This window comes from Marmota flaviventris, chromosome 3 (genome assembly GCF_047511675.1).
Source record: "Marmota flaviventris isolate mMarFla1 chromosome 3, mMarFla1.hap1, whole genome shotgun sequence".
Lineage (NCBI taxonomy): Eukaryota > Metazoa > Chordata > Mammalia > Rodentia > Sciuridae > Marmota > Marmota flaviventris.
In genome coordinates, this window is record NC_092500.1 from 105,025,390 (window position 1) to 105,046,996 (window position 21,607).

General features: G+C 41.9%; 1 protein-coding gene across 2 annotated transcripts in view; it reads left to right on the top strand.

The window, feature by feature from the left end:
* Rab11fip1 (RAB11 family interacting protein 1) overlaps positions 1-21,387 on the top strand; it is a 31,539-nt gene extending 10,152 nt beyond the window's left edge. Inside the window, exons 2-6 of one of the 2 annotated variants that reach the window (XM_027939264.2) lie at positions 5,682-6,127; positions 7,232-8,015; positions 9,085-10,896; positions 11,732-11,840; positions 17,700-21,387. In XM_027939264.2, the coding sequence (XP_027795065.2) occupies positions 5,682-6,127; positions 7,232-8,015; positions 9,085-10,896; positions 11,732-11,840; positions 17,700-17,918 (3,370 nt within the window). In that variant the 3' untranslated portion in view covers positions 17,919-21,387. The remainder of the gene's footprint in view (positions 1-5,681; positions 6,128-7,231; positions 8,016-9,084; positions 10,897-11,731; positions 11,841-17,699) is intronic. The other variant, XM_027939265.2, reaches the window with a different exon arrangement.
* Positions 21,388-21,607: the final 220 nt, after the last annotated feature.

Sequence of the window (21,607 nt, forward strand, 5' to 3'; positions counted from 1 at the left end):
AAAGGAAAAACATGTTTGCTTCGGCTGCAGAAAGACTGTTTTTGAGGCATACCAGACAGTCCTTTAGCAGCCAGTGTAATCTTGAATGTCTGCAGGGATGCAGTGGGAGCCTTCATTTCTCAACGGGAGGAACTGCATTGCCTGCTCCTGCTACATTCCTGTGGAAGGGCCAGGGATCAGCTTTCTGTGTGTTTGACACACTAACTACATTCTTTGGCAAACGGGCCATATGAATGGGGCATGGTCAGGTGGTTTAAGCTGTTTCCAGAATAAATGTTAGGAGGGATTTCACAGTGCCTCTCAGCTGGGCTGCTCAGCAGGTGGATCCTGTGTCCTGTGCTCTGTTCCCATAATGTGGATACAGATGCAGGTATCTTTCTTACCTCTCTTTAATTCATTATTCTCCTTCTCCTTCTTCATCTTCATCTTTTTTTTTTTGTACTAGGGATTGATCCCAGGGACACTTTACCACTTCAGTTACATTCCCGGTCTTGCTAAATTGCTGAGGATCTCACTAACTTGCTGAGACTGGCCTTGAACTTGTGATCCCCCTGCCTCAGCCTCCTGAGTTGTTGAGATCATAGGTGTGTACCACAGTTCATGACATCATTCTTTCTCTTCTTAAGTCATCTTTTTGAAAGTGTAGAAAACATAAATGGCTTTTTGGATATTTTTATAATATCCATGTCTTACTTTGTGTTTGACAGAAACAAAACAAACAACACAAAAACAGTATAGTACAGTAGCTTGCTGGATTAATATATATTTTGCTTGTATATGCCCATACTGTCACTTGGGTGGGTGTATAAGGTTTTTAACAGTAACATCTCTGGGAGAAAGACTGAGGAGCATGGACTTAGGGGTAGGAAGACTAAACTTTTCATTTTATATAATTTTGTCTGATTTGAATTTTTACTCTATGCTTTTTTTTTTTTTAACTTAAAAATACGGCTTAGGAGCTGGAGCTGGGGGTGGAGCCTAGTGGCAGAGCACTTTTCTAGCATGCACAAGGCGCCAGCAATACACACAGACACATACACAAGATTTAAATAATTTCTTGTCACTTTCTACATATTTAGATATTCTTTTAATTTTCAAATGACTATTTTAAGAAAAATTTGCTTAGAAAAGGGATCACTTGATTTTTTTTAAAAATAGGTTAAAGAATTTTTTTTAAAAGATTATGGGTTTAAAAATAAACTTGCTGCATTGGGATTATGGCTTTATTTCTGTACTGTGCCCTTTGGTCTAAGAAAATGAACCCAACCCTGATTTCTGAGATAATTCAGGTTTTCTGGGCCTGTGTAAAAGGTAATGCCGGGAGACACCCACACTGCCCTTACTTGCTGGGTGTTCATGCTATGGCTGGATTATTTAAGAACTACTTCTGTGAAGTGCAGGAACTAAGGGAAGTAAAAAGTCCAGGGACAGAAACACTGAAAAAACCAAATTGATCTTAAATGTTGGAACATACAACCATGTTCCAATTTGGTATTTCTTGGGGAAAGACATTCATGCACTGTGGCTTTCACTCTTAACCTAATTTTGCTGTCTTATATTACCAGGTTACCATGTTTTGACTTTTAGGATGGTATTGGTAGTCAAAGAAACAATTCCAGGGCTCAGGTTGTGGCTCAGTGGTAAAGTGCTTGTCTAGCATGTGTGAGGCACTGAGTTTGATTTTTTAAGCACCACATATAAACAAACAAACAAATAAATAAATAAAAAGGAAACAATTCCAGTTTTTCTTTCCAGCTCTTATAAATCTGGCACAAATTTTTAAAAAATTCTGAACTCTTGCTGGGATGCTTACCTGTGATTCCAAGTCTGCTTTTTACAGCCTAAGGCTGGTAGCTGTTTTTAGCTATCTGGTTTTTGGTTTTAGGTTTGCTTGTGAAAATAAGCAGCAAGAAGAATTGGTGAAGTTTCTGTTTGCAACTCCTTGTGGTGTTGGAAGTTTCCAGAACAAATCCCTTTAGTGACTCAAGTAATTATCAGCCCCCAGGGAGGATTTGGAGTTGACTCTAGATTTGCTCAAAACAAACACTTTGGGGCTTGTAGCCTTTGGAAAGGCAGGCCTGGTCCCAGGGTCTGTCAGTTGGAATTCTTTGGAGGTCTTTAAAGTTTCTTGCATCCTCAGGGCTAACTGAAGAGGCTCTATGGAAAAGGCTGTGTGGTAGATCCCCTGAGGGCCCCTCCTCCCTGGGCAGGGAGGAGAAGCGCCTGTTCCCGTGGCCACTGTGGTCATCTGAGCCTCACAGTGCCCTTCGGCAGCTTCTCCTTTTCAGGTGCTTACAATTGGTATTTACAGAAGCCAAACACCCCTCATCACCAAGGCAACCATTTACCACATGACTGTCAGAGAAGAAAAATACAAATAATCCTCTCAACATCTAAATGACCAATATGCAAACTATTGTAGGCTAGGTCCTAGAAAATCTATTGGAAAGAAAGACTCTAGGCCTTCTTTTGGCAAGGGTTAAATAGTCCATAAAGACCTTACATCTCAAAACATCAACACTCCTTCCCCATCTGTGAATTTATGACTTTAAAAAAAAATGTTTCTCCTAAAGATCCCAAGTGGTAGCTCACCTCAGTTTATTAGATCTTGACTGTATTATGTTATACAGTTTAAGTTCTTGATGATGTGAGCTTTATATAATCTTATGATTAATGATTGATGGCAAGCTATGGTAGATTTCCCCCCTTTCTCTCATTTGGACACATTTAAATTAGAAGCTTATTAAAAATGGAAAACAAACAAACAATAAATAAAACTAAATAACAACAAAAAAGAAAAACAAAAAACTACCAAAAGATTAAAAAAAAACATTAAAAAAATAAATTAGAAGCCTATGGAATGGGGGTGGAGCGCTTGCCTAGTATGTATGAGACCCTGGGTTCCATCCCCAGCACTGCCAAAAAAAAAAAAAAAAAAAGAAAGAAGAAAATAAACTTTCTTCATAAACAATTTCAATTTGAGCCTTCCTTTCTCTCTGTGTTATGAAATATGGCCCACTGAAGATAAATTAGGAGAGAGTTAAAACAGGAATCTTGGTGGAGGAGAAAGAATAGGGAGCTCTGGGGAAATGCAGAACTGATTCAGAATCCTAGCTGCACCCCATAACAGCTCTAGGATTTTGGACCAATGACCTAATTTCTGAGCTTTGATTTCTTCATTTGTAAAGTGGGTGTAATATCTACTTCACAACATTCTTGAGACTTACATAAGAGTGTTTTCAAGTGTATACAATGGCAGGTATGCTGAAGGTGCTACTTAAGTGCTAGGTTTCTACTTCCCTGCACCCCTTTCCTTTACTTGAAGGAAGAGCTAATGGGACCTGGGGTCCTGTGAGCAAGCTACAGCTAAAGGTGAAAGAGGAAATGTGTTCATTTAGACAAAACCATCATTTCCTTAAAGTCTTAAGCCTTCTTCTCTTAAATAGGTCACCCAAAAGAACATCAGAATGTGATTCTCTGAGCTAGTTGTGGCAGCACATGCCTATGATCCTGTTGAGATGGGAGGCTGAGGCAGTTGACAGGCTTCAAATCACAAGTTTAAAGCCAGCTTGGAAAATTTAGCAAGGCCCTCTCTCAAAAACTTAAAAAAGGGCTTGAGATGTAGCTCAGTGGTAAAGGGCCCGTGAGTTCAATCCCTAGTACCAAAAAAGAAAAAAATAAAGTGTGTGGGGAGTCTTTATTTGCAAGGGTGACCTGTGGATGGAGCTTTCTGTAGGCCAGGTATTTGGAGTTTTTTTGTTCGATAACATTCATGCCACTAACTGGATTTGCTGTTCACCAAAGGCATCAGGTTCCCAGGTGGAAAATGAATGCCAAAGAGATTTTCTTTATCTAAAGTTTGTCAGCTAGGTGTGGTGGCACTTGCCTGCAATCCCAGCCACTCGGGAGGCCAAAGCAAGAGGATCACAAGATAGAGGCCAGCCTTGGCAATTTAGTGAGACTCTGTCTCAAAAAACAAAAAGGGCTGGGGTTGTGGCTCAGTGTGAAAGTGCCTGGATTTAATCCCCCAAATCAAAAGGTGGCGGGCAGGGAGGCAACTGCAGTTTGTCAAGGGAGTGGACTAATATAATATGATTTGTCCTGTCTTGAAGTAGTTTGCAAATGACCAAGTGAAATATTTGAATGGTGTTTGAAATGTTCCCCTTTTGGATTATTGAGTCAGAGGAGAATGCCTTCTCTCCCACGTCTCATTTTTTAAAACTTGTGATAAAATACACATAACCATAAAATTTACATTTTTTTTCAGTACTTGGGATTGAACTTAGGGCTTCACACATGCTAGGCAAGTACTTTGCCACTGAGCCATACTCTTAGCCCCAAATTTACCGTTTTAACCATTTTAAGTATTCATTTCTATGGTGGTATGTACATTCATTCACATTATTATCTAACCATCACCATCATTCATCCCCAAAACTTTTTCATTTTCCCCAACTTGAAGTAGAGTTTAGTACCCTTCAAAATCATCACGTTCTCCTCTCTCTTTCCCTTAAATCCTGGCACCCATCATTCTTTCTGTCTCAAAGAATTTGACTACGCTAGGTACCTCATATAACTAGAATGTACATTTAGTTTTTATTGTTTTGTGGCTCTTTTATTCCACTTTAAAAAATTTTAACTCCATCTTGTATGTTCCATTGTTTTTTGTTTTTTTGGTCCTGGGGATTGACCTCAGGGGCACTCGACCACTGAGCCACATCCCCAGCCCTATTTTGTATTTTATTAGAGAGGGGCTCACCTAGTTGATTATCACCTCACTAAATTGCTGAGGCTGGCTTTGAACTCAAGATCCTCCTGACTCAGCCTCCTGAGCCGCTGGAATTACAGGCTTGCACGGCTGCACACAGCTTGTTCCATTGTTTCCTGGCAGGCATTATTATTTTCTATGAACTTTTGATTTTTTTCTTAGATTCACATAGAAATTTGTACACTATCTTCTTAGCTGTTTGTGCCTGATCTTTGAATTTTTATCTTATTAAAAAAAAACATGGGGCTGGGATGTAGCTCAATGGCAAAGCATCTGCCCCAGCTCCAAAAAGAAAAAAAAAATGTCATTGGAAATGATTTTGAGTATTTATATTTTTCTTTTTATTTTCTTTTTACTTGTTTACTTCTTTTGAAATAGAATCTTGCTAAGCTCCCCAAATTGGTCTCAAACTCCTGGGCTCCTATGATCCTCTTCTCAGCTTCCTGAGTAGCTAGTACTACAGGTGCATACCACATACCTGGCTCTTTATTTTCAGAAATAGCTCTTTTTTTGGATTAGGATTTTAGATGATTTTAAAGGCTAAGAATGTAACTATTGGTACCATACTTGCCTAGCATGGTTGAAGCCCTAGGTTCAATCCCCAGCACAGCAAAAAAAATAATAATAATAAAATAATAAAATAAAATAAAAGGAAAGAAAAAGATGATGATTATACATCAAGTTCCACATCAGATTCTATCTTTACCTAGTGCAGAGGGAGAAAATCTCAAAAATAAAAAAAAGTTCAAGTTCTGTGCTCATCCCCCTCCCCAACTGCTGTTCCCCAAAGTGAAAGCATAAGAATGTGTTTATAGAAGATGCTGGAGCAGCAGAGAGACGCCAGTTAGTCAGGATAGTGAACACTGTTGTAGACTCTGCCATCAAGCTGATCTCTCAGCCTTTCTCCTCTTAGGTGGTATACCTTGAAATCCAAACCAGGAAAGAAGGATAAGGAGCGAGGAGAAATCGAGGTCGACATCCAGTTTATGAGGAACAACATGACTGCTAGCATGTTTGACCTCTCTGTGAAAGACAAATCTCGGAATCCATTTGGAAAACTGAAGGACAAGATCAAAGGGAAGAATAAGGATAGTGTATCAGATACCACTTCAGCCATAGTCCCCAGCATGTCACCCTCAGTCGACAGTGATGATGAGTCTTTTTCCAAAGACAAGAAGAAGAAATCAAAGATCAAAACCTTGTTTTCCAAGTCGAATTTGCAGAAAACACCACTTTCCCAATCTATGTCTGTCCTGCCTACTTCAAAGCCAGACAAAGTGCTGCTTCGTCCTGGAGATTTCCAGTCCCAGTGGGAGGATGACGACAATGAGGATGAATCCTCCTCCTCTGCCTCAGACAGTGAGTATCTGCCTTCTCTTCACTTGGCCTCTCTTCCTCAGCTACCTACATGTGTTTGAGAGAGAAGAAACAGATTTTGGTTCACTTTCTTAGTTACCTCCACGATGATGGTAATGGTGGGCAATAGTAGATAGTAGATGATGATGATGATTTTCTTTTTCCTTTTTTTGGAAACACTAGGAATTGAACCCAGGGCCTCATGCATGCTAGGCAAGTGCTCTACTATTGAGCTCTTCCCCTAGTTCTTTTTATTTTGAGACAGTTTTGCTAAATTGTCTAGGCTGGTCCTGAACTTGCAATCCTTCTGCCTCAGCCTCCCAAGTAACTGGGATTATAGGCCTGTACTACCCTGCTTGGCCTAAACCTTCTGGTTTCTAAGAATGAATAAGGTGCCTTTTACAAAGTGTCTTGTTCTGTAACATATATACATTAATACTAGAATATGGGACTAACAGAATGAGTGCATCCAAGTTTTGTTGTTTTGCAGTTTTTCTTTTTTTTTAAATTTTTCTTTAAGGATAAAATCATGGAACCTTGTCATAATTTTGATACTTCTTTAATTCATCAGATGATTAATGAGTCCCTATTACATGCCTGACTCCCACGGGATACATCCCTAAGTGATCCAGTTCCTTTCTTTCTGAATTAATTCCATATTTTGGACTTCAATTTCAGTGACTAAATCTCTGCTAGCCTCTTCCATTGGGTTAACACAGGGTTTCTCAATCAATGTTGATTGTTGGGGCCCAATAATTTTTTTGTTGTAAGGGTCTGTCCTGTACATTGAGCATCCTTGGGTTTTACCTGCTAGGTGCCAATAGCACCCCCTCCCCCCGCCACACACACACACACACACACACACACACAGTTGTGACAACAAAAAATGTATCCAGACATTGACAAATGTCAGCACCTCCTATTGTAAATCACACATTTAATTTTTCTCTCTCTTCATTTCTCCCTTTCCTTTCCCTTCTCTTTTGTGGTGCTGGGGATAGAACCCAGTGCTTTGGGCATGCTAGGCCAGTGCTCTGCCACTGAGCCCTAGCCCCAGCCTCCACTAGTTTAATTTCATATCCCCTATTTTTTTGTGTTTCTTCCTAGTCATGTCCCACAAAAAGACAGCAAGTGCAGACTCCAAGCAACTGAGCCAGATCAACTTCAGCCTTCCCAAGAAGGAAGGACTGTCCTTTCTTGGGGGCCTTCGGTCCAAGAATGACACACTTTCCCGCTCTAATGTCTGTATCAATGGGAACCATGTTTACCTGGAGCAGCCAGAAGCCAAGAATGAGACCAAGGAGAGCAGCCCTTCTTCTTCCCCATCCCCTCAGGGCTTCAGGAAGAAGCATTTGTTCTCATCTACTGAAAACCTGGCTGCTCGATCTTGGAAGGAGCCTGGGGAAGGAGACAGCATGTCTTATGATAAGTGGCTATCTGATGTCCCCACCAAGGAGTCCATGAAGTCCATGTCTCTGCCATCCTACCGACCACAGTCTAGTGGTGACAATAGGGAAAACATGGCTTCAGCGAATTTGGAGGCTACAAAAGAAACCAAAGACAGCAAGAAGCAGGAGAGCAAGAAGTCCTCTTTGTTTTCTCTGGTGACAGGAAAGAAGGATGTGGCCAAGGGCAGTGAAGGCGAAAGCCCTCCTTCCATCCCATGGAAGGAGAAGGAAGGCAAACTCAAGGAAGCCCAGCTGAGAGAGGAAGACCTCATGAGAAGGTCCGAGAAAGATGCTGCAGCTGACGCCTCTGGACGGGGTAACTCCCTGAACCCCTTTGAAGATGTGCAGATCTCAGAACCAGAAGCCAGACCTGAGTCCAAGTCTGAACCAAAGCTACCTATTCCCTCTGCAAGGGCTCCCCAGACCAAAGCCGTCAAGCCTCGGTAAGTCTTTCCTCCTTGCTCTCTGTGGCATTCAGCAAGGCCTCCATTAGAGCAAATCTGGCATGTCCCATAGTGGTACCTATATGTGCCAAAGGTGTCCTATTTGGGGTTGTTTGTTTTAATGGGTCCCTACTGCCTAGATAGCCTGTCCTGCACAAAATGCAGTGTTATTTCACAGCCCAAAAGCCACTGCCCAGCAGACATGGGTTGTCCTTCTCAGGAAGCTAATTAGACCACAGTGAAATGCGATGGTTTGTGACAGATTCTGAGTGTGTGTGTTCAGAATACCAGGTTGGGGCTGTTCCGTGCACAACCTATGTTTATTAAGTTATTAGTGCACATCACTCTTTGAGGAAGATGTTATTTTTCCTCCTTGCACTTTGGCCTTCGTTTGCTGGCATGAGAGACCCTCAGTCTGAGTGTTCCTATGATGGTTCACTATGTTTCCTCTGCATTTGGTTGAAAAACCTTCCCCGAGTCTAGAGGGACTTCTGCTTTTCCACATAACTTACATGCACATTAGAGATATTTCTGTGATCTGGGGGTAAGAAAATTTTTTTTCGAGATTCTGCTTGCTTTGATCATACACACACACACACACACACACACACACCATTCTCTTCAAAATCTGTACCCGTTTCCTTGTGTTACTTTTTTTACTGCTTTGAACTTTTTAGATGCTTTTTGTCCTACCATGATCAAATGCTAGGGCTTTGTGTTAATGAATCAAAGCAACTGCAGGCTGCTGCTTTACCTGGGTCTTTCCATTCCTCTTGCAACGTATCTTTTGTGGCAGGCATGCTGGGTGATTGATGTAAGTGTCCCTTTTAGGTGCTACGGGTGAAGCTCAGTGGAACAGTGTATGCTCAAGGGCCTGGGTTCAATCTCTATGACCTCCTCTAAAGTGTCCCTTTTGAATTTAAAGATTGGTATTCCTTTTACTTTATACAAATACTTCCCCTCAGGTAAAAAAAGTTCTCCCCCTTTGAGCAACTTTATTTTTACATGTTTCTGTTTGTTACCATGCATCTGCAACTGACCTGCAGATTTTATTTTGTCCTTTTTGCAGACTGGAAGTGTCTCCAGAGGCTCAGCCCAAAGCCAGGCTTCCTTCTTCCCCTTACTCTCCTCTCTCTTTTTCTGCTCTTCCTTCCAGTTCTGATCCGGCCCCTGTCTCTTCTGAATTGGGGCATAGTTCAGAGACACACTCCTCTGAAAGTCCCTCTGTTTTCTATTCCTCCTCATCTCCCATAGTAGCTCCAATTTCCACATCCACCCCGATCGAACATGGGCTCCCCACAGGCCAGGGCCAGGCCAGTTCTGAAGAACCATCTTTGCTTCTTAAAGCAGAATTGCAAAAGGAAAGTTTAATAGCAGTTCCAAATACAATGTCTTCTGCCTTGGGATCACTTTTTAAACAACCACCTGTCTCAGCATGGAAAGCAATGGAAGATTCTCCAAGGGGGCAGATCAGTGAGACAGGCAAGGAGAAGAATGCCAGCAGCAATGAACCCAGAAAGCCTCTCCTGGAGCATCCTGAAGCGGGGCAACCAAAAGAAGAACTTCTGAAAGTTCCCTCCCCAACACGAGACCACATCCCCTCATCTCAAGAGGCCCCTGAAGTCCCATTTGTGCTTTCCCTCAACGGTGATAGAGATGTAAGCCCCGCTGGGAAGCCTCCCTTGGAGGGAGACAACAAAGTTAAGGATGGTGGGATGACTTCTGCAACTGAGGAAGCAGTGCCCCCATTTGACGCCATGTTGCAGAAACAGGAAGAGATGGGTCTGAATGTAAGTGAGGGTGAAAAGAGAGTCAAGAAGCGCGTATCATTTTCGGAGCAGCTCTTCACAGAAGAGGAGGTAGGGAAACACACTTGGTTGGGGGAAGAAGAAAAAAATCATCCCCAAGAGGTGACTTCTGAAGGGACTGCTGAGGGAAAGGTGCCTGATGTGGAACCTCCTGGGTGTCCCCACACAGAAGACTCAGAGAGGGAATCTGTGGCTGTGGCCCAGGCTTGCAGTGCACCAACCCCCACAGAAGATTGCCTTCTCACTCCTTCTAGTGATGAGGGTTCCTCAGAAGACCCCACAAGTGAAGCCAGCTCTGCGAAAGGCACCTCACTCTTCAGGATTGAGGGGGATGATGCCCTTATGGCTCAATATCAGAGCAAAGCCAGTGATCATGAAGGTTTGTTGTCAGACCCCCTGAGCAGCCTTAGATCTGCCTCAGATATGAAGTCCCCCATCATGGCTGATCTGAACTTGACCCTCCCTTCCATTCCTGAAGTGGCCTCAGATGATGAAAGAGTAGATCAGGTTGAAGATGACAGGAAGACAGCAAAGCTGGCTGAAGCAGGAGCTTCATCCTCAGTCACATTACCTCCCTGTCCTGAGATGGGAAAGGGGCTGAGTGGTGGGGCAGATGGGTCGGCACCCATGGAGAGTCTGCACGACTGCAGGTCAAAGGCCCCCACAGCAGCTCCTTCAGAGCAGATGGCAGCTTTAGGAATTTTAGAACCACATCTTGGCACGAGCTCAAGTGTGGATAAACAGCTGCCAGACCCTGGCAGTGGTGAGGAAGAAAGACTAAAGGGAGACGAGAGGCCAAGTCAGCCTCCTGTCAAGGCCCTGGACTCTCCTGTGCCCAGCTCCTCCCTTTCTGAGACCTTTCCTGCCATACACTCTCTCCCTAGCTCTCCACATCCCAACACTCACCACACCAGTACAGCAGAATCTCAAAAAAAAGCAACAGCAGAGGGCTCCGCTGGTAAAGTTGACAATTTTGGCAAGAGGAAGCCGCTTCTTCAGGCCTGGGTCTCACCCTCAGAGACACATCCAGTCTCAGCTCAGCCAAGCGCTGGAACTGGGGCAACCAAGCACAGGTGAGAGATGGGGAGATTGTCTTTGTAAATGGGAGAGATGTCCCCCCTTTGCTTTTACCCACAGAGGTTATGGCTTTCAGACCATATGGATGTCCTCATGTTGTAGCTTGCCTGATTTGCTGGTAGGGCCTTTTGACAGAGTCTGTCCTTTGTGGTGAGGATACCTCAAGATTGCTTTATTTTGTAGCAAGAATGTAGCAATAATCTTCAAAGATAGTTTAGGAGTTGTTTTGCACAGTCAGATCAAGAGTTCTCCAATTGCAGAAATGTAGTGTGACCGGTGTATAAGTCTCAGAAACCAGCTAAGATAGAGCAGTAGAATCTAGTGGTGTTGAACAGCTGGCACATTTGTTCTGAACTCTTTCTTTACTGCAGAAGCATAGAGAGCTCTGCAGAGAGTTCCTCAGTGGAGTTCTAGGCTATAGTTTCCACCAAAAATGAAACTGTACTCTTTCTTCCTTTTTTTAAGGCTCTGGGATTGAACCCAGGACCTCGTGTATGCCTGGTACACATTCTGCCACTGAGCTATACCCGCAGCATGAGACTGTCTTTCATCCCTTCTAATACTTGATAACAAGACTGAAGGGCTCCTGAGGACATCAAGACACCTGGCCAAGGATGTGCTTTGCTGGCTTTCTTGTGGCTGCCTAGTCCTGCCTGCTTTCATTTCCACAGGAACTGAGACCTTGGAGTATATGCTGGATGGAGATGTGAACAGAGTGTCACTACTCTCCCCATCCCCTTGCCTGACTTGCTGCCTGCCATCTTTAAAATGGTCTGTTTCTCAGTTTTGTGGTTACAAAAGGCTTAAGGGTCCTTTCCCCCTTCTCTTTAGACTTCACCCTGTGAAGCCAATGAACACAACAGCCACCAAGATTGCTAACTCCAGTTTGGGAACTGCTACCATCATCAGTGAGAATTTGATCAATGAAGCCATGATGAAGGTATGTGTTCTAAGACGTTGTCATGTTAGTTAGGGATCTACAAAACATTCATGTCCAGAGTTGTCATTATAGCTGGTTGTGGAGGCACACACCTGTACTCCCAGGAGGCTGGGGATACTGAAGCTGGAGGATCACTTGAGCCTTTGGATAACCTGGAAGCCCTCAGCCTTTCTGCTGGGTGGATAATTACTTTTCTCTTATAGTCACCTATTCATTGTTGAAATTGTCTCAACATGCTTGAAACTGTCACTTCTTTGTATTTACTTTGAATTTTTATTTTTTGCAGTTCTGGGAATCAAACCCAAGGCCTTACACATGTTGGGCAAGTGCTCTCCCACTGAGCTACATACCTAGCTCCTGGTACTTCTCTTTAATGAGAAGAAAATGTCACCCACAATCTGGCCCATTCAAGTCAGATGCTTTCTTTTTTCCCATGTTTCCTTTTTATCTTTTGGTAAGAATATAAAATTCTTGAATTGTGATTATTGCTTAGATGCACTTGTTTTATGACTTTATTTTGAAATAATTTCAAATATAAAAACGTTGCAACAACAGTACAAAGAACTCCTATACACCCCTCCTCTGGATTCACCAGTTTTGTTAATGTTTGACCAGGTTTACCTTTTCATCCTTGCCCTCTCTGCTTCTTCTCCCTCCCCTTCTTTGCATGTGTGTATACCCAGGCCACATGTAACTTCGTGTCTGAACCATTTGAAAGTGTGTTGTATACATTATGCCTTTTTTTTAAAACCCTTAAATATTTAAGTGCATAATTCTAAGAATAAGGATAGTCTATAAACTTAACAATACTGTTTTCTCATCTATAGTACCTATTTCAGGTTCTTCAGTTATCCCAATAGTGACCTATTCAGTTGTTTTTCCAGTCCTGTATTACTCACTACAGGTAGTTGTCTCTTTAGTGTGCTACTCTAGAATAATTCCTCACGTTTGTGGGGGTTTTTTGAACTGGGGATGGAACCCTGGGCCTGAGCATGCTAAGTGTGTACTCTACCCCTCAGTTACACCCTGTCCTCCCCGCATCCTCATTCTTTTTGTTTTAAAATCCGAAGGATTTAGAATACTGCTGCGTTGCAAAGCCCTGGTCTTTGACTCATTATCATACAAACTGGAAGAGAATATTTATGGAGAAACAGTGACCTTTAGTGGGCAAGGATGTGTTGTATTTCAAATATGTAGAGAGGAACTTCCTCCTGATTACTGGGAACTGCAGTCTGTAGAAATAAACTCTTGAGCTGGGGGTATAGCCTCAGAGGTAGAGCATTTGCCTAGCATGTGTGTGGCCCTGGGTTCCATCCCTAGCACTGCAAAACTAACAAAAAAAACTTTTTTATTTTGATTCAGGGCAGCTAAAAGGGTTCTTTCAGTCACAGATTTTATAGTCCCCTGGACTCCAGGGCATCATTTTGGTTTTTGAAATAAAAATTTTTGCTCGCATCACTGTAAACTTTTTTTTTTCTTTTTTGTTGTACGGGAACCAAGGCCTTGGGCATGCTAGGCCAGCAGTCTACTACTGAGCCACATCCCTAGCCCCTGAAAGCATTTTTCTTTTTAAATTTTTTAGGTGTAGATGGACACAGCACAATACCTTTATTTTTATGTGGTGCTGAGGATCGAACCAGGGCCCTGCCCATGCTAGGGGAGCCCTCTACTGCTCAGCCACAATCCCAGCCCAGCATTTTTCTTAAGTGCTGGGGAATGTTCCTCCTTCTGTCTTCATTGTACCTCAGCCATGAGGAGCTGGGATAAAGATACACTGGAGGCTGGAAATGCGAGTCTTCAGTAAGAGAGACTGAGCAGTGACAACTAATTATTGCTGAAAACAAGGTAGCCTCCTCATTCAAGCTCCCTTGCCCTCTCTTCCCTGGTAGAACATGCCAGTGGGCCAGGTGTTAGGCATTGTTCTCAAAATTACCTGCCATGACCACACTGAGTACCTACTACATTTTAGCCCTAACCTAAAAATTTATACGTAGTATAAACCGACCTGCTCTGCTTGGCTGGCTTCTGTGTGATTGTTGCAGGTAGAAGCAGCAGTACTGTCTTCTTGGAGTTAATAATATTTACCAGGAAATAAGGCAAAAGAACAAAATAAAGGTGACCAGAATGAAAATTGGAGTCATTCAGCAGCCTCCCATCCCCTCTTCCTTTCACTGTAGAATGCTTTGTGGCTCTTTCTGGTTTTATTTATTTATTTTGGTGCTGGGGGTTGAACCCAGGGAGAAACAGACGCTTTATTTTTGGGAAACTGGAAAGACTCTGGCCTTCCATTTTATTTACTCTTCAAAGCTCATTTAATCAGAGGTCTATCTCCTGGAACTGATTAATAGAATGACTTGCCTCAAAACAAAGGCAGCACTACTTATTTTGCCCTGATATGTACACCCTGCTGCTGCCCCTTTGCCTGCCACAAATCTCTTGGTCCTGGACCCTCTCTCCTAAATATTCTTTGTAAATGTGGAAAATCCCCTGGAGACTGTACCATTGGCCTGCTGTATAATAGACACTTTGCACTAGGCATAAAGCAGTATTTATAAAAATAACTACTCTTAGGAATGTCGCAAAATAAGAGAGGGGTTAGGGAAAGAAATTGCATAGCTAAACTTAGGAAGGCCTAGCTGGATCATTACTACAGTGATTTCCGCCCCCCCCATCCCTGCCCCACCCCCACTGTAGTTTTAGGGCCTCCATTCTTCAAAGATGATTTATAATTGGGAGTGTATTATTTACCCAGGTGGCTTTAACATTCCCATTTTAAAATAATAAAGACAACTGGATCCTAAAATCTTCTGTTATATTACATGGAAAAAGTTGGATATGCATTTCCATGTATGTCATTATTGCAACTACATAAAAAGAAAAATGCAGTGTGAAACTGGATCCTAGTAGGAAATACACAAAAACAAGCACCTTCTTTCTTGTATTACCGGGTGTTATCTCTGTGCCTCTTCCATGAGCACTGCTCACTTTTTAGAAGGCTGGATTGTTTTATGATTTTTCTTTTAAATCACATAACTAGGATTGCCTAATGATTTCAAAGTCCTATGTATCTTCTTTTCCCTTTGATTACAGAATCCAACTTGAATAGCTGGTTGACAGTTTGTATGAAGACTGTTAAGACTGTTAAGTGTGTTCACCTTTTCAGTTCTAGGTGTTTATGTTAAGGAAATATTTAGGGATATAACAAAGATCTATGCATGCATTTTAATAAAAATGTTATGGATAATTCTGAAAATTGAAAAATGACCTGAATATCTAGCAATAGAGAGATGTTAAAATATAATGAATTTTTAATAATCTATGAAAACAATTTTAACCAAAATTTTATGATAGGAAAATGCTCACAAAATAGTAATAATATAAAATTATATTCTTTATGATTCCTACACTGTAAGACAAATATTGTTTTTGTAATTTAAAAAAACTGCTATTTGAGGGAGAAATGAATTGATTGATTACAGTGCTGGAGATTGAACCCAGGACCTTGTGAATGCTATGCAAGCACTCTGCCTCTGAGTTTCACTTCCATCCCAGGAAAAAGATTTTTTTTTTTTTTGCCTCAAAGTAAAAAAAAGGTATTGAGAATGTGGCTCAGTGGTAGTGTGCCACTGGGCTCAAACCCCAGTACTGCAAAAACAAAAAAACCTTTGAGAATGTATTCTTGGCCCTTATTTACAAAGATGACTTTTTTCTCTTGATACAAAATATAAGCAGACATGGTACTATTTTTGTGGTAAAGTATACATACTATAAAAAATTTCCATCTCGTCATTTTTAATGTAGCATAGTAGTGTTGGGAACATTCATATTGTTGTGCAATCAATCTCCAGACCTCTTGCATATATGCAGTTTTTTGGTTGAATATAGATTTGGAAGTCACAAATAGAGTGACTGGGCTAGGGGTATAGCTCAGTGGCAGTGCTTGCCTAGGGTGTGCTAGGCACTGGATTTGATCCCTAGCACTGAAAACAAAAACAAAACAGTAACTGAGATGCAGAGGAGATACCCTAGGAATGTATGCTTTCAACAAGTTAAAATAATGAAGGATTAAGGAAGATGCAGGTTTTAGAAAAGTAGTCCAACATCTCATTTATTTATGTGCAGCCTGAGTTGGGTTAAAACCCACTCTGTATATGTCAATGTCAATGTGTATTTCTAAGCTAGTATTGCGATCATGAAGTTTTTGTTCCAGGCCAAAGTAGGAGGGTTGGGACTCCAAGTCTGAATTCTGGCTTACATACAAGCAGTTCACTTCACTGACTGGAATGGGCTTCTGTTCATGTGTTGAACAGTGTTGATTCTGCCCTTGATTTAGCTTCTTACAACTTGGAGGAGGTAGTCTCTTAACCTTCCTGGTAGTCTGTGAAACTGTTGGACCCTCAGGGCAATGAAACTGTCATTGCTTGAATTCTATAGGCAAAAATCATCTTGTGGTTGCTCCAGGATCTTGTTTTCCTTAAACTTATAAATCTCCTAAGCCGGAGATTACTAGAAAAGTCACGATTTTTTTTTCCTCCTTTATGAAGACTTAGTACGATTTGTTACATATTAAATACGACTTTTTCATCTTGTGTTTCCTCAGTGCTTCAGGCTTCTTTGGCTTGTGGTTGGGCTCCTGTGGTCCTAGATTATAAATGCTGGTAAGGAACAGCAACACAGTAACTATGCAGGGCTTCTGCCCTCATCAGGAGTGAGAACACTCAGCTCTGGGACAGGCCACTGTGTACCCAGAGGGTGTGTCCTAGATGGCTGCCAGTGAGACTGTGGCCTGGTGGCACTTGGCTTTGACTGCATATTTTTTGAGTATGAAATTACTTCAGGTGAGGTCTTTGAGTGGCCACTGCATTGACCTAATCACCACATCCTTCTGAGTGTAGCTTAGGCAGTAGCAGACTACCTGGGATGACCAGCACCTTGTCATGTTGGCAGGAGAGCACCTTCCTGCACCTTCTGTCTCTAGTGATTCTTCATGGTCCCCCTCTTCCTTGGTGCTTGTCTCCAGCCCTGCATTGTTAGCACATTTGGAGGATTGAGTCCTCCAACGATTATTATTATTTTGACATGGTGTCTCACTTGTGAGCTCAAGTGATCCTCCTGCCTCAGCCTCCCAAGTAGCTGAGACTACAGGTATGCACCACCATACCTGGCTGATGACATTTCTTTTTTCCTTTTCTATTTTTGCTTGCAGTGCTGGGGATGAAACCTAGGGCCTTCAGCATGCTAGGCAAGTGCTCTGCCTCTGTGTGATAACTCCTAGTTGTGAAAATATTTTTAATTTGTATTTATTTATTTTTTAGTTGTAGATGGATGTCATGCTTAATTTTATTTGTTTATTTTTATGTGGTGCTAAGGATTGAACCCAGTGCCTCACATGTGCTAGGCAAGCGCTCTGCCACTGAGCTACAGCCCCAGCTCCTGTGAAAATATTTTTTGAAACCACCAAACCAAAGTCAAGTTCAGAGGTCTGTGGCCTGTGAGCCAAGTGTAGTTTTTACTTGTTTTCTTTTGCAGTGCTAGAGATCAAACCTAGGGCCTTGCACATGCTAGGCAAATCTCCACCACTGAACTATATCCTAAGCCCCTGGCTTTTTACATTTTTTAAAATATTAAAACTAAACAAAAACATGCAACAGAGACTATATATGGTCCATAAAGTCTAAAATATTTCTTACTCACCCTTTATAGAAACTTAATCAATAATCTGTTTTTACTGTTCATTGAAAACAGATTTCCAAGAGACTGAGGTCACTAATAACATTTTCTTCTTTTGTATTCTTTTTAAATATTTGATATCTATGCTGATTTTTATAATCTTTCCCCCGCTTTCTCCCTTCTCCCAAGAAATACAATCCTTCAGACCCTGCCTTTGCCTATGCACAGCTGACTCATGACGAATTGATCCAGTTGGTCCTCAAACAGAAGGAAACCATAAGCAAAAAGGAGTTTCAGGTTCGAGAGCTGGAAGACTACATTGACAATCTGCTTGTCAGAGTCATGGAAGAAACCCCCAACATCCTCCGCATTCCTGCTCAGGTTGGCAAAAAAGCAGGAAAGATGTGAACTGCCAGGATAAAACACTGAGATGCTTTTGTGTTTGTTTCTACCTGCTCTTGAAGTCAAGAACATAGTATGCCTGATAATCAGCCAGTAGGCTCCAAATCACCATCTCTCCTGTGTGTTATCTGTCAACAGTTAATTCTACCAGTCGAAACCAGGTTAATTATTACAGTGAATCTTTTACTGTACATTCCCAGGGTTTTATTTTCAAATGCCACTGTGCCTTGAATTATGTTGTAAATATTTTATGCCCACCAGAGACGTAGTCTTAAGAACTAATTCCGAATCAAAGATTCAGATGGCACTGGACATACTAATGTCTTTTAATAGTGGGGTTGTCTTTCTTTGATATTGAGCTTTTTCAAATATATATCTCCAGCCATTACAATTTGGGGTGAAATGAGAAAAGGACCACAATTGGTGCTGTTACCTGTTTTTTTCTTGGCCTTTAAGCAGCTCAGGTGTGGCTTTTTGGATGCAGATGCTGAATTTTGATACCATGTAAATTTACCAGGCTTCTTAGACTTGCTTCCTGTTTCTCTTTTTCTTTTGACTTGGAGCAGTCATTTAGGGAAAGCCTCTTGAGTGTGCCTCTTAGATTCTGAACAAACCACCTCTTCTCAGCATCAGCTTCCACCACTCTGACCTTAAAATATCCATAGGTCCTTTCTCTTGGAGATGTAAAAAGTAGAATATGGGATTTAGAGGATCACTTTTCACTCAACTAGGAGAAGTTGATCAAAGTCAAGGTTCCTGCTGGCTGGACTGGCTTTGTCAGTGCCTTAATAAGGGACTGGGTGATCCAAACTCTTACTAAAACAGTTCTTTCAGGTACAGAATGGTTTTAGTAAGATTCCTTTGGCCATTTCCATCTGTGCCTTTGCTTGGCTTGCTGGTTTCCTTGGCAGCTTCCCTGGAGTGAGCCAGGGCCCACTGACTCCTCAAGATGAAGAAGGCTGGGGTGTAGCTCAGTGGTAGAGCTCTTGCCTAGCATGTGCAAGGTCCCGGGTTCCATCCCCAACACCACAAAAAAGAGGAAGCGGGAACCTTTGTCATGTATGTCATGAGAAACCACAAAGGAATAAGGATGTATCCATATGATCTGTCCTCTAAATACTGTCTGTCTCTGCTTGAAAGGAAACCTAAGTTACTCCCAGGATACTATGAGAGTTGTAGTGCAGGGCTTAATTTAGTTGATAAAATTTAAAAGCTAGTAGAGAACAGAAATGCTGCAGCCTTTAAACTGTTGCTTATTTTTTGTTTTCCTTCATGAACAGACTCACAGACATTTTACCCCCTTGTTAGAAAATTGTGAAGAGTGGGCTGGGGATGAAACATATGCAGAGCATTTGCCTACATTTGGGAGGCCCCAGGTTCCATTCCCAGCACCAGGAAAAAAAAAAATTGTGGGGAACAAGATGATACTTATTTTGGGCTGTCTGTATTTTTAAAACTAGATTAATACGGACATTTTTTAAAGCTAGGTACCTGCCTTCTTTGTAACTTGTACCACCACTTCAAGTTTTTCAGGTAATTTTACTGTTGTTCACATCATATTGAAATTAGAATGTTTTGAATTGCTCATTTTTCCCCTCCTGATTGTGATGGAATTTCATCAAATCCTGACATCTCTCCTGGGGAAGAATCATCAGAGGTCAATGGCACTGGCATGGGTTGAGATGGTGGCAGTTATTAAATGGAGACTCTCTTCTGTGTATGTCCTTCTTACGGTGAGGGCAAGGAACAAGAGTCCCTTTTCAGGATTGTTCTTCCTGCAGCCTTGGTTCTATTAGAGCACTTTAATCTGAAGGGTGATATTGTAACTTGATTTATCTAATTAGCTTTTAGGAATCCACAGCTATTTTATTTTATTTAATTCTTTCCTGTAGTACTGGGACCACTGTAAACTTCAAATGCCTCGTATTTTTGTAGTGCTGTGAAATGTGTTGCTATGCTTCTAAAGAAACTGTATATCCACTTGAACTCTGGAAATGTACATGTATATATTTGTTCTGCATCATATTTTTTACTTGATATAAATGTATTTTACTGTGATAACCCAAGTGCGCTGGGAGGCAGGTATATACTGGATGGTTTCTCTCCTTTGAAAGAGCTAGTGTGAGGATCTACATGGTACATGAGGGCTTTGGAGATATCTGCTGCTAGGACCTTGGGTATGTAACTCAGTCAACATTGGAGAGGGACATCTGGGTGGAGGAGTGAATTCCTGTTCTCTGAAATGCCACTTGGGAACTCTGGAGAATGAAGGACAATTTACTTCAAGGGTATCTGGCTTCTGCCACTGCTGGAAAAAAAAATTCACTTTCTAGCATTCCTTGTACCTCACAAAATAGATAACCTGGAGGTCATTTAGTTACTAACTGTCCTTGGCTCAGTTTGGGGCTGGGAGAAGGGACTTATCTAAGAACAGCTGTAGCATGCTCTGAGCCATTAACAGAAGTTAGGGAACAGCCTCTGCACAGGAGCAGCTCTAACTGGCATAGGCCTAAGGGCATCTATCCATCTGCACCAGGAGAGCTGGCACTTGCCTGAGCCTGCTGCAGATGCTAATACCTAGCAGGCCTTGGGAGGAAGCTGTGTTCCACAGAAGTGAGAGCAGTTCTTTTTTTTTTGGGGGGGGGGTGGGGAGCTTGTCTGGTTTCCTCCAGAAACATCAGCCAGGATTGCAGGAAAGCATCAGATTAAGTAAGTACCAGTGAACTTCATTTGGAGGTCATTTTTGTGGAAAAAATGTCAGTCTTTGGCTTGATTGTTTCATATCATCTCATTCCTTGGGCTTTGCCAGATGTCCTGCCTTTTTATTCAGCCTGCTGACTTCATTGAGGCAACAGAAGGTGGGAGCAAGCAGCTGCCCATTGCCATGTTCTGTATGGACCCAGAATGGAGGGCCTGCATGGATGAGATGCAGTCCTATGCTGCATGGATGAGATGCAGCCCTGTAGAAAGCTTTCTACAGGGCCCAGAGGGAGGAAGGTCCTGACACTGTGCCACATACTATATTGAAGGCCGGAGGCCTGTTTGTGTTAAGTTATGCAAGATCTTTCTCCCTGGGTTTCTTCTCCCAATCAACCTTCTTTTTTTCTTCTCTTGGTGCTGGGGATTAAACCCAGGACTTCGCACATGCTAGTAAGTACGCGTTCTACCACTGAACTAAGGCCCATCTTTTTCCTTTTTTTTTTTTTTTAGATCTACTAATTAATTGCTTTAGATGGGAGAACCTTCCCTTCTAATATCCATACCAGTCTCAACTCTGTATTTTTCTTCTTCTACTATGTGAGTTACTAGTTGACTTTCCCTTCCCTCCAATTGAAGGATCCCCCAGAGTTTTTGGATTACAGAATAAACTATTTCTTGTTTTGTTACTTTGGGATTTTAAAATTTCTTTGTCTTATTTTTTAAAAGTAACCTAAAATTTCCTATAACACTAAATAAAATGGTACTGTCTTTCAAAGATTTTGTGTATTTATTTTAATATGGGTATGATTAAGGTTTCTTCTGTCTTCTGGAAAATCTCTTAGAGTGGTATACGTGACTAGATCCATGAGGATCTCCCACTTGGATTCTTGTTGCTATACCTTGCTTGATGCCCAGGGGTCCCTAGGCCCTTTCTCCATCAGAGGACAAGACATCTCTATATCCCTTTGCTAAGACACACTCCTCATCTTGTCCTG